Below are 12,681 nucleotides of genomic sequence, written 5' to 3'. Positions count from 1 at the left end.
GAGAGAAAACAGACAAGTTTCAAATCCAATAAAATAAACTTCAGTTACAGACAGCTGCTGCCAAAGCGAATAGCAAATATTCCACTAGAGTAGGATATGACACTTCCAAGCAGGAAGCCATTCAAAGTATTTGTTAATATATGATAGATTGCATAAGTGATTTACCTACACACCAAGTTTATATTCACAATTAATTGATGGGTACAATCCTCATTCATTAAATTAAGAACGGGGTTCATCCCAAATTTCTTTGGGATTAATTTTCAGAAAATACATGGATATCTGCCTGTTAAATATTTTCAATGTCAAGAATTTATTACTTAGTGAATTTCAGCCTGACTCCTCATGTTGGATTTTGATGCTCTTTTATGTGCTGTACTCTGTACTCGAGAGAAAAATGACCATTTTATATTGCCTTTGGGTTTCTATGATAAATTCTATTTTCTTGTCAACGCTTTTAGATGGGGGGAAAAAAAAGTACCTGAAATAAACATTTCAGTCATTTTAAGTTTGCACAACTGCTTTACAAATCACACAGCCTGACCTCCTTCTATGATATTACATTACAGCAAGATCCAAAATAACATTCCAGTTTGACAGCTAACCTCAGGCACCACTGGTCTGGTATCTCGCTGCTTATACTGCTGGCTGAAAAGCTGATAGGATACGCAAGACAAGCTGAGAGTTTAACTGGCAGAGCTGTTCAAATCTAAATTGTGCTATTTGAAACTTAGACCACAGGAGACAACAGTTCACTTTTCACCATGGCAGCAGAATCAACCTCTTGGCCCCGTGAAACTCATATGAATACATTCAGCACACACAAAAAAGATCTCCCTATATTATGATCAAAGACATCTTCAACGCACATTTTTTATGCACATTCGGTCGTCCTGTTGACAGTGCTGGAAGTTAAGTAATATGGACTGCTGCACATAGGTTTCAAACCTTGCTGGAGCCCAATGGCAGGCTACTTTTGACAGTGCAATAATGACAAGCACGTTGCAGGCCAATGCCCGTCATTCCCCAACATCCTGGCCTGCTCCAACCGTTGCGCGGCAACAAAGTGGGCGGTCAGAGGTTAAGTTCGAAGAAGACAGCGATGAAGGGCAACTGTCATGCACCACTGAGTACTGTGAGGCAGCAAGGAGTGGTTGTCTTCTCAAGAACATGCAAAATGTTCTCATTCTGTCCAGGCAGACACGTATTTGAAGGTCCTAAATGAGACCACTGCCAATTCACGGAGAGCCAAACTGACAGCATGCCATTCAAACTGTCTCTCTCAAATTTAGCTTTTTTTTTTGGTTTTTTTTTATTTCAAATCACAAATGCATGCAAAGTATAACATTAAGCAAACTCCCAGCAGTTCTTCTAAGCAAGCCACATTTGGCAGGGTAGGAAGAGTGAAGGGAAAGACATCTAAACTTTTCCCCCTCTTGTTCTTTAAATATTTAGAAGTTAAATTATTTCACAAGAAATTCTTCCAATTTTTTGTATGCCTGCATTTATTTCCAAAATTACATCTGTTGTAAACCTTGTTCTAAATACTGGTGTTTCTTCCAGTATCAAAAAACAGAGTCTAAACCTTACAACTAGGTCTAATACCCGGAATTTTAATTCTGCATTCATATATTAATATCACAATAGAAGTATACATTAAAGCATGCCAAATAAATATTTTGCATCAGTCTCTAAATATTCTAAGCATTTCTGTTATAAATGGCCCAATAACAGTATATTCTATTTGTTTAAAAGCACTGTTTTGTGTGGAGTTATGGCTTGAACAGCATGATTAACAATGAAATTGCATTATTTTGCATAAAACATATACATCTTACTTTTAAACCATTGCCAGTATGTATATTTTTTTACATACATATTTAAATTATGTGATCATGGTCCTGTTTGCCTCTATTAACATATAAAAGACTTCAGGAAAAATAGAAATACTTTTTTTATTAGATAAACAGTGATGTGTCTCATCTTTCATATGAATGAACACTTGACACTAAATTTAATCAGGCTGACAAAGGATCATATGGGTAAGCTCTCCGTGCCCTTTTCATGAACAGTCCATCTCTCCTGCACTTGCAGGGCCAAACACTGCCCTCTCACAAAAGAGTGAACATGCAAAGTGCTTGTTGCTTTCACTGGGTCACTGGCATCCTCCAGCCTGTGACATTACTGCTTTGACCACCTTCTGTCAGGGCACCAAGCCTTTAAAGACCCTAATCACAAACTGTGCTCTGCAAACTGAAGAGAAAATAAATTCTCATTATTTATGAGGAATATGTTTGGATCATAAAGCACAAACCCATGTGTTTGTCACATATACAGACACCCAGAGCACAAACTCCTTTAGGGAGGCATTACATTCATATGTTCTATTGCACAATAGAATATCAACATAATATCAACACCTACCAAATCACAGAATTCACAGATAATGACCAACCTACTGTCCTGATCACACCAAAGTACTTTCAGTTAGCCAGAACCATAAAGTTGAATTTTAACTTTTTAGGACTGAATAAAAAATTTCAAAGCTTTTCTACACAGGCAAGATGGTCCTATCTAAAATGGTAAATATGGGGAGGGATCATCAATGTGACAACACCCCCTTGTGAACCAGACCAGGCACTAAGTGCCAAAGACAGCCCTTTCTAAAACACCTCCAGGGATGGTGACTCCACCACCTCCAATACCCAATCACTCTTTCTGTGAAGAAATACCTCAGCAACATAAGGCATTTTTAAAACAGTTCAGAAAGGGCTGACCAATATCTACAGTTCATTACAAAAGTTTAAGCTATAACACCACTAAGAACTTTGTCATATACTCTCATCAAGCACAACTTGCTACAGTCAATTGATTACAACAAGTTTTCTAAAGTACCAGTTCCCATGGTAATGTGGAAAATTTCCTACAAGTTTCAACAATACTGGAGAAAAGCTAATGGAATCTAACTTCAAAATATTCATATCAAGAATGCAAAGAAACTCAGAAGAATAAAGCCTTTTTAAAATGATTCCCCATGGCACGCTCAAGCAAAACAGGCATGCTATTAGGCACCCTACTTACTAGTGCAAGTAAAAGATTTTTGAAGGTTTTTAAAATGGAATACAAGACTGTGAAATAAAAACATTGGCTGTACTCATAATCTGCTATTATTTCATTTATGCCTATTTATAAATGCTTTCCATAAACACTTCCTATTGAACCAAGATTGATAGTGTCCATATGAATATATCACGGACTATTTTCCTGGACAGCAGCATCAGAGGCTCAAGAAATGACAGCCAGCACATACCAGATGGTCCCAAGCTTGACAATGCAGAAGCTTAATGGCTTCTGGTTTAAAGAATGGGGGAAGTCTACACAAACCAATAGTTGTTCCTGTAGTTTTCCTCAACTACCACCTTCTGCATGAAGTTTAAAAGGAAACAAACCACCAGTATGGTACCCATTTTATATTTCACGTGCCAGAGGCGAGAAAGCAGAGCACGGAACATCCATAAAAGATAACTGACTACTGAACTAATCATCACAGTAAAACATCCAAACCAAAACAGTTTCCCTTCCCCATTACCACAGATGCAGAGAACCACATAACTGATTGAACCCATCTTATTCTAAATAACTGACATGGGAATGGCTGGAAAGTGGGGAATGGAACTGCCTTTTGATCTTACCTCCTGTCAAGACAGACACATTATACTCAACAAGTGTAGTATCTGAAATAACAAATTTAGTAAAAAGTTACTTTTTGGCTCCTACATGGATAGAAGACAGAATTGGATTCTTTACAAGTTCATAATAGCTGTAGTACATGAAAAAAATGTTCTGCTACATTTTAGAAAACATCCAGGCTTAAAGAAACAGTTCCAAACTGATCAGAGCTTTCGTATAATTTCTGGTGGTTTTATATTATATACTGAAATATGACACTTACATGGTCTCAGAATAAACAATAAAATATTTCACTTGAAATTTATCTAATTGGAACATCTTTCCACTTTTTTTTTTGCAGAAATGTCTTGCAAAAGTGATATGTTTGACAAATGCTCATTTTCTTTAGAACAGCTTATTAAGAATTTCTGTTTAGACTCTGACTCTAAGTACCTTTTCCAACTCAGAAAGATGGTCATTTTCCTGATGTTTATGTGCACTATTTACAATGAAGGCCCAAAATCAATTTCTCCCACCTAACATCATTAGACTAAATAGTTTGTTCTGGTTTTATACAGTGATTATATCCATACATACACATCATAGCTCAGTTCAGTATTTTACTAACTGCAGTTGTTTGCCATCACATGGTTTAGCTATCAGACAATGAAATATTTCCTATAAGCACAAGAGCATCATTACCTGCTGCACTGACATAATTTAAACTAGAAGTAAGCACAGAATTCAGTCTGAAGATTTTTCCAGATCCTGAGTGCACATTCAAAATCAGTCAGATTGGGCTTTTAAAGATCTTTAACTGCTTGCAGAAATCCTACCTATTTCCATCAGAGTGAAAAAAACCCTCCTAAATGTGCACTTATGTATTTTACCAGTTAAAATTATACCAGCTAATATGATACCTATGTGTATGGGTTTACATAGCAGTAATAGCAATGCTTTCCAATCCACAAGTTGCTTGAACCTACTTTTTGGAGATGAAAACCTTTATTTGATAAACATATACAGAGTATGTATGATCATGATCTATCACTGGCAAGATCCAGTGCATGAAATTTCTGCACTCAGAGGATAGAATATCCATGAGATGTGGGATATTTTAAGTAAAATATTATGCCAGCATAGAATGAAATCTCTTAATGTTACAAGGTGTTTGATTTCAATACAGTTTTAAGCCTTAGAACAGGATCAACAACGTATTTTAATCAGGTACCTTTTCAAGTATTCACTGCATGAAGTACCAGTTGCCTGAGGGTTATGAAATAATACTAAAAACTTTATAATCATTCATTGATTTAGTTTTGAGCATAGTATATCATTTGAATCCAATGGGAACATAAAGAGCTATTTGTGAGGTCAACCACAGTACAGACAGAGGCTGACATGATATCGATGGCAAGGTGGAAAGAAATTGCCAAATCCAGCAGATCAATACCTCGTTTCACTGTTACACCCTTCTGCAGACATAAAATATCTATCTTTACAGCTACGAAAATAATAATAATGAAAGTGGGAGATAAATGCTTCCCTCAAGGTAAACTATTTGATTAGCTGAGGGCAAAGGTGACAAGAGCAGTTACACTAAAGTAACTTTACAGTCTTAAATAAAAATGGTGGGAAGAGCAGCAGATAAAAGGGCAAAATGAAGCTGAACAAGTTCTAGGAGATAAAGATGTAATTCTTTTGGAAATTGGGATAGCATGTATACAAAGGCAAAACACTGCTAAGCTAAATAAGGTAGAGCAGAGTTTCTTCCCATAATCAGACCCCAGTAAATAATCACAAGTGATTTGAAATTACAGCACTATAATTTTCTATCCAGAAGGCTTCAAACATGTGCTTAATCTGGGCCATACTTTAAATGCCAATAAATGCTCATAACCATGTTTTGCACTTCACCAGAGAACCTAACAGAACACAGTAAAACCTAACAGTAAAACACTACAGTGCTTTTCAGCCTTGGCTGGAGGAAAGAGAATCATATGATCTTTTGGATGCTCTTGGTCATTACAGGTAATTAAATAATTTAAGATATGGATGAATTATTAAAAGCATGACAGCCCAACCCTGCTTTGGCTGAAGACTGTTTAAGTTTGATCATCAACTGCAAGGGAATAGAAACAAGCTTCAGGCAATCACTGTTTGACCTGTCTAGTTTTCACTAACCTTGGTCAGCTGAAACTGAATCTTCTTTGATGCAAAAGAAAAAAAGTATGATAATTATTCATCAATTCATTATAAAAATAAAATTGGAAGTAGGCCCTGTACTGCACCTACAGAGAGACATTTCACTACAGCTTTATTTAAAAAATGCTAATTTCCACCTGAAACTTCTAAGATTATAAGCTCAGTTCAGAACCAGAAGACTAAAGGGTTTGGGTGGCTACCTAGCTTTCTGAAACTAAATACTCTGCAAACAAGCTTTTCAAGATTTCTCTTCCAAAAGATATTGATTCAAACCCCAAAATTCAATTCACATGAAGTTTTATTTTTCTACAGAAAACAGGAAGAATTTTCAAAACTTACTTTTCCTCATTTCTGTGGGCAAATTTAATTTTCCTGAATGCTATAGAAATATTTATAAACAATGTAAAGAACTATCACTACCTTTTTAGAAATTCATGTCTAACACTGGATTTTTAAATGACTGTTTTCTTTGTCACAGTGTTGCTGTTTGAGAACATACTCATGTTTAATAACAGTCTAGGCTTGAAAACTAGAGTAAAGAGGCTGCTTACCAGGGAAAGTGGAACTTAGCAAGAACCATATACTGTGTTCATATTCTTCTTTAGAACAGAGGGGAAAATATAGTGTTCTGAGACAGACAAGGAATCACAATCCCTCTAAAGGTACTGATACTCCAATACCTTTTAGGAACTGTGAAGTCTCTCCAAATGATACAAGTTGAATTGGTTAAAGTATAATGAAGAAATAAAGCAGAGGGGTAATTAGATAGGTAAAAATACTGTTTTACCAGAGCAAAAGTCTAATTTAGACAACAACAAAAATTTTCTAAAATGCATGGCCTATTCATGGTCTCTAAAATAAACAACCAGTGGGGCAGCTTGCCTCACTTCTAGGATGCTCCTTGCCCACCATGAGCTGGCAGGACACCCGTGGCTGTCACCCAGCAGGTGCCAGAGCAGTGAGCCCAGGGAAAGGTCAGGGTTCATGGAACCATCTCCCACACTCTGGTCCCACAGGGTGCTGTGAACTGGGAACAGCCACTGCACTGAGGCTGTGTGAGTTAGAGATGTGAGCTTCCATTTCAAACATAGCAGACTGTGAAAAAATAGACAAAATAGAGGGGAAAAAAAAAGAAGGAAAAAGAAGCCTTCCCATATTCAGAACTGGGACATGCACAGCTCACCACATGACTGTCCATGTAGTGGCCCACCAGGGTAGCAGTAGACTGAAGACCTTTAGATCCCTGGCACTGAACTTCCCTTACACTGCTCCCATCCACAAGAGCCTCCCAGGCCATCACCCACACCCACCATCCATCTGTGTTTTGAGCAGCCATTCTCCTCACATCCTCAGCTCCAAGGTCTTGGTAGATTCCAATATGTGAAGTATAGATCTGTCCTTATTTACAGCAAAAAACAAGTGACTGAACGTAAAACAACGTTTAATAAATCTGCAGAGCCTAAAGTACCAATATAATTCTGAGCAGGAAGATAGACATGCACTTCTTAATTAAGTGGGTGATGTTCTAGTTAAAACAAAAAGACAACCCTGGGCCATAGCTAAGATTAAGCACATTCTCTTGCAAAGGAAGCTCTGACTATTATCGATGTAAAGGCTTTAAATCACAAAAAATAAACCATCTAATAGTCTGTATTCAATAGTAAGTAGAAAGTCAGGACACAGACTGATTTGGATTAACACATTTTCAGTTATAACAAGTAATTTTACAGAGGATTAGTATCTTGATGGTCTGATCAATACTAGGCACTGCTGCTATTACAGATGAAGAGAAAATTACCCCTCCAGTAATAAAGTGTGTGTCTCAGTTCTCCTTCATTTGCCGAGTCCATTACTGTAATGGTTCCAGCATTAGCAGCTGAGGCAATTTAAACAGCAGGAATGTGATGAATTTAAAAGCAAGAAACATTTGCCACTCATTCTTTCTTGTATTTTATTCTGCATATGCAAGGCTTCTACCTGACCATTTCCAATATACAAATCATGTGTTGTGTGACTATCAACACTATTTCTTAATTATTGTCCCATTAATAATGGGAAGGTCCAATAATGTGATTACCACAAAAATTGCTACTGGCATATTGGTTGCTGATTCTGCTAAAACTTGCACACCATTTACCTAAGCAGAAATATGACATGACAAGAAGCTTATTTAACTGCATCTAAGCTGTTTCATTAATTTTCCTAAATACAATTTCTAAAAGAATTTAATCTGTCAATTAGAAAATTTTGTTTTCTTTGGTTCTTTTTAATAATATTTTTTATCTAAAAGTGGTAGAACAATCACAAGAAACAATAAATCACTGTAATACTAGAACACATAATGATAACAACGGTTAAAGTTTTTAAACTTCATTGTATGGTACAGGCACCATCTTTCAGCATTAATTCTAAAACCAAATCCTTAATCATGCTTTGAAGGGCTTTGAGAATACTTGCCTAATTTTCCTTGAGCATTAATATGTTGAAGCAACCTGTTTTACCTTGTGAAGATGTATTATTTTGCAGGCAGCAAAAACGAGGATGATGCAGGAAAAAAAAACTTCAGCGATATCTCAGCTGAAACTCTCTTTTTCTCCTTGTAAATAAAATACATACAAAGCTTTGTGTTCTTTAAAGCTTTATATTTCCTTCCCACTTTGTCCAACATGTCTCACAAATGTGATACTGCATAGAATATCTTTGTGAAAGCCCTTGTGAATATTCAGATATGTGCACATCGATGCATTTATTATTTGTACAGCAATAAATTTATTGGACTGGGGTCCCAGCTGTGCAGGGAGCTGCACAAACATAACAGTAGTGTCTGTGGAACACATTCTCTGCAGTAGATATTCACAGCAATGTAAATTTGCATAAACAGCTACATAAGGTAATTGTGAGCTGGCTTTAGTGGTCTATTCCAAAGACCCATCAAGGTAATACCTTTACTTTAAAAGAAAATAATACTCCACACTAGCTGAGTATTCTCTTTCACCTGGTAATGGCAGAGGGTGTTAACATGCAAAGAGTGGTAGAGGAAGCATATACAGGAAATAACTAGAACTTGGCCTCTCTCATACCGAAACTTACTTTAAAAAATCCACTTTGAATAAATAAGTCTCAAGAACATTAAAAAGTTATTATTTAATGTAAGACTTAAACTCATCAATCAAGATAATGAACATTCTAAAAGCAAAAAGCTTTCTTCCCAAGTCTAAAAGGAGCAAATTGCCTACTTAGATCACCAAACAGGAAGTTTGTTTGGTTTTACTTTGCATGATACATTTCTACACCCAGTGAAAAAGAAGTGACCAACTCCGATCAACAATATAAAGAAAAAAGACTCAAAATAACTATAAACTGTATTAATAAAGATGGAATTCTAAGCTAAAACAAACAAGCATGAACAATCCCACAACAGACTGTTTCATAAAAATGCCTTTTCAGCTAATGAGCAACATCTACTCTAACACTTCTGGTTTTATACACAGAAGTAATATTTGTTATGGGGAAGACCAGAGTAGCTGATGGCTTGCAACAGCTCCAAAGGCATCTTTAGAAATTTCAGAATATTTGTGTTTTGCTGTCCATTTAAGACTCAGAGAAACATTCTACAGGACAGTAGCATGCCCAATATGGTGTTTAGAACAGATGAGTAGTTGACTTCTGGCTATGGTTTTCCTACATTTCTTTCAGACCCTCTTCCCAAGAATGAATTTGCATCCTCCTCCTCTTGAATTGGAACACCAAATACTAGCACAAACAATTTCATTTCTGCTTCACATTTAATCTTACTCAACCCAACTGAGTGATCTGCAAAGTGGAAATTGCTGTATGGCAGCACTGCACTCTACAGAACTTCTACCACATGTACTTGGAACAGAAATGTTCTTCTGTAACAGCATAAATCAAAACTTGCTATATACAAGAAAATTCGAGCCAGAGAAAAGTTTATCATATATAAGAAACATACTACATAATTACAAAGCAAAAGCCAATCAGTGGGATTCTGACAGAGAGCATTTAACTGTACACAATTACAGCAAAACAAGAACTTTTATTCAGGATTTAATTCTGGAAAACAAGAGACATTGCCAGAAGACACATAATCCAAACCAGCTTCTTTACCCAACCACTTCCCTCTCAGTAGTAGGCCTCATAAATCTTAGTCTCCAGAAGAGGTTGGGTTAACCTCACTAATATCTGGTTTGCTAAAAAATATTTTAATCAGTACCTAAATGGAAGTCTTGGCAGAACTACCCCAATAAAGACACTGTTCCTTTGTCTTCAGCATTTCTCAGGTGATCAACATAAGCTGGGAATGGCTAAAGCCAAGGACTGAAGGGTGACTTGGCCCTCTGCCAAGAGCCCAGAGATTACATCTCCAATTAAGTTGTAGAAAACAATCAGTATGAGGATGCTTCCATGGGAAAAAAACCCACTTATGTTCCGTCTAGCATATTCCCTCCTTTTCCCATTGCTGCTTTCTCCTTTGGCAGCCTATATTCACTCTACAGGCTCATTTTGCTTCACTATCAATATACTCAGCTTCTCTCAAGCTTACCACATCCATCTAAGACGTTCTATAAGTATTGACACCTTTAAACTATGTAAGAATCTTTTACCTTTCATCCTTCTCTCTCTGTGCACCCACAACATTGAGTTGTGTCTACAGCAGAACTCTTGCACTTGACCTCAAGTTCTTCTCATGCATTGTTCTTGACAGCTCTTCAAGTGCCTTTCCTTCTAGAGCCTTTGCCAATGTAGTTCACAGCACCATCCTTTCACCTCTCATCCTTCCACAGGTATCCTTGAGCTATTATCTTACCAAGGGCCATTATTCTCATAATGCAAATGATTCCCAAATACATTCAGGAAGACCCACTGACAAGACAAAGGCCCTTGGATGGACAGCACAAATGTACAGACTAAAAAAAGAATGGGTTGAGTTTGTTTCTGCAATGTGTTGGATGGGACATCTGCACATGTTTTGACATACATGGAAAGGGCAGAACACAAATGTAACACTAAAGTTGCTGTCCCTCAGCAACTTGGGATAGCAGAAAGACAAATTACAAAATGACCAGGTACTCCTTAAGGAGTTGTTATGAAACTTACTAGGGCAAAGAGGCCCGAAAGTTTTCTAGTAAAATACTTAGTTGCAAACTTACATCAGACCTTTCCTCTGCCTTTGCAGGGAATAGTATATTTAATACTGCATAGTAAAGTAAAAGCAATACCAAAACCAGCATGTTCCCTGTTCAGGTCTATGAGATTAGCATTTTCAAAGGCATTTTCTAAATTTATAATGGAATTAGCCTTCCTTTCACTAACACCTCTAATATCGGTAGGATGCTTTCAAACAAGTCACTTACTGGTTCTCAGTATTACTGTTTTGTAAACAAAATCAGTAGAAGTACAACAACCATCAACAGCTGAAGTAAAATATTGTACAATGTAGTAAAACAAGCCCTTCAAAGGCACCTGAAAGAGCAAACATTCAGCACTCCTGTTTGCTTCCACAGACAGTGAAATAGCATCTTCAATGTAACAGGATTGCATCTAAACACGTGAACAAGAAAAGAAACATTATAAAGCTTGGGCGGTATAAGAGACTTAAAATATTTATTTAGGTCAGGCTTAGGGTAGAGGACCTTTAAATTTAAGAATTAGGCGCAGTTACACAGCGCATCATCTCACTGCGAATGTCTCGACAAATGCACACAGTTCTCGCATCATTTTTTACACATACCACAGAACTCTCTTTTAAATTGAAATATCTTGCCCAGATGGCACACGCCTTTACCACTAGCTCCTGTTAACGCTGGACGAGGTGCCCCTCATTCAGGGCAGGGGGATCGGGCATTTCCAGCTCAAGCGGAGCCCCCTGCCCGGGCAGCCCGGCGGAGCGCGGGGCGGTGCTGGGCACACGCGGCCGTGCGGAGCTCACCCCGGCTCCGCGACCGCGCCGAGCCCGGGCCGGGGCTCCTTCCTTCTCACAATGAACTTCACGGCGGCCTCGGAGTCCCCTCGCTCGGGGCTCCAGCACCGGAGCTACCGGAGCCCCGGCGGGCTCTGCCCTGCACAGCCCCACGAGCGGCGGAGAGGGCTGGCCACGGGCACACACACTCCTCGGGGCTGCGGGGAGCAGGAAGCAAACGGAAGGTACCTTCAGTTCTTTCTCCCGCTCCCCTGCTCTCCTCTTCATGGTGCCGCCTTAGCCGTCCGCCCGGAGCGGAGCAGCGCCCCGAACACCGCGGGAGCCCCGCGCAGCTCCGCCGGCAGCGGCCGGACCGCGGCTCCGCGGGCAGCGCGCGGCCCCGCCCCGAACTCCAAGTCCCGGCAGGCCCAGGGCGGCCCGGAAGGGGAAGGGCCCGGGTGGTAACAGCGACAGCTGCTAACGGAGCGCTGAGGAGCCCGGGGCTGGCGGGGGCTGTGAGTACGGGGGGAGCTTATCCTCCTCCGGGCACGGCGCGGGGAGGAGCGGCGCGCTGGAGCTGCCCGGGGCTGTGGCGCCGTGTCCTGCGGCGGGCGGTCCCCGGCCGGGCCGGCGAGGAGCGGGGCTGGCGGGACCCGCGCTGCGGGCGGCGGTTCCAGAGCCGAGAGGCTCCTCGCTCGGTGCCCGTGGGAAGAGGCTGGCAGCCTCAGCGTTCGCATCAGAGTAGCCCTGTAGGCCTGTGTTTTGTACCGGGCAGGGCTGCTGGGCTGAAGCGGGAGCTGAGCTCCTGTGCCCGAGGGCGGGCCGGCCCGGGCGGTGTAGGCGTTCCTGTAAGGGGCGAGCGCTGCCTGCCCTGCGAGCCTGCCCCT

General features: G+C 39.8%; 1 protein-coding gene across 4 annotated transcripts in view; it reads right to left on the bottom strand.

Moving 5' to 3' along the window:
* The window catches only part of FTO (FTO alpha-ketoglutarate dependent dioxygenase), a 222,211-nt gene extending 210,021 nt beyond the window's left edge, over positions 1 to 12,190 (bottom strand). For 2 of the 4 annotated variants that reach the window (XM_050978819.1, XM_050978821.1), the window contains exon 1: positions 12,044 to 12,190. Coding sequence is in view for 1 of the 4 variants with exons in the window: in XM_050978817.1 (XP_050834774.1) it covers positions 12,044 to 12,082 (39 nt within the window). In the remaining 3 variants the exon portion in view is untranslated. The remainder of the gene's footprint in view (positions 1 to 12,043) is intronic. The other 2 variants (XM_050978817.1, XM_050978818.1) reach the window with 2 other exon arrangements.
* Positions 12,191 to 12,681: the final 491 nt, after the last annotated feature.

Source organism: Serinus canaria, chromosome 11 (assembly GCF_022539315.1).
Source record: "Serinus canaria isolate serCan28SL12 chromosome 11, serCan2020, whole genome shotgun sequence".
Lineage (NCBI taxonomy): Eukaryota > Metazoa > Chordata > Aves > Passeriformes > Fringillidae > Serinus > Serinus canaria.
Note: the sequence above shows the minus strand (reverse complement) of the source record. Positions and strands in the feature narration are given on the sequence as shown.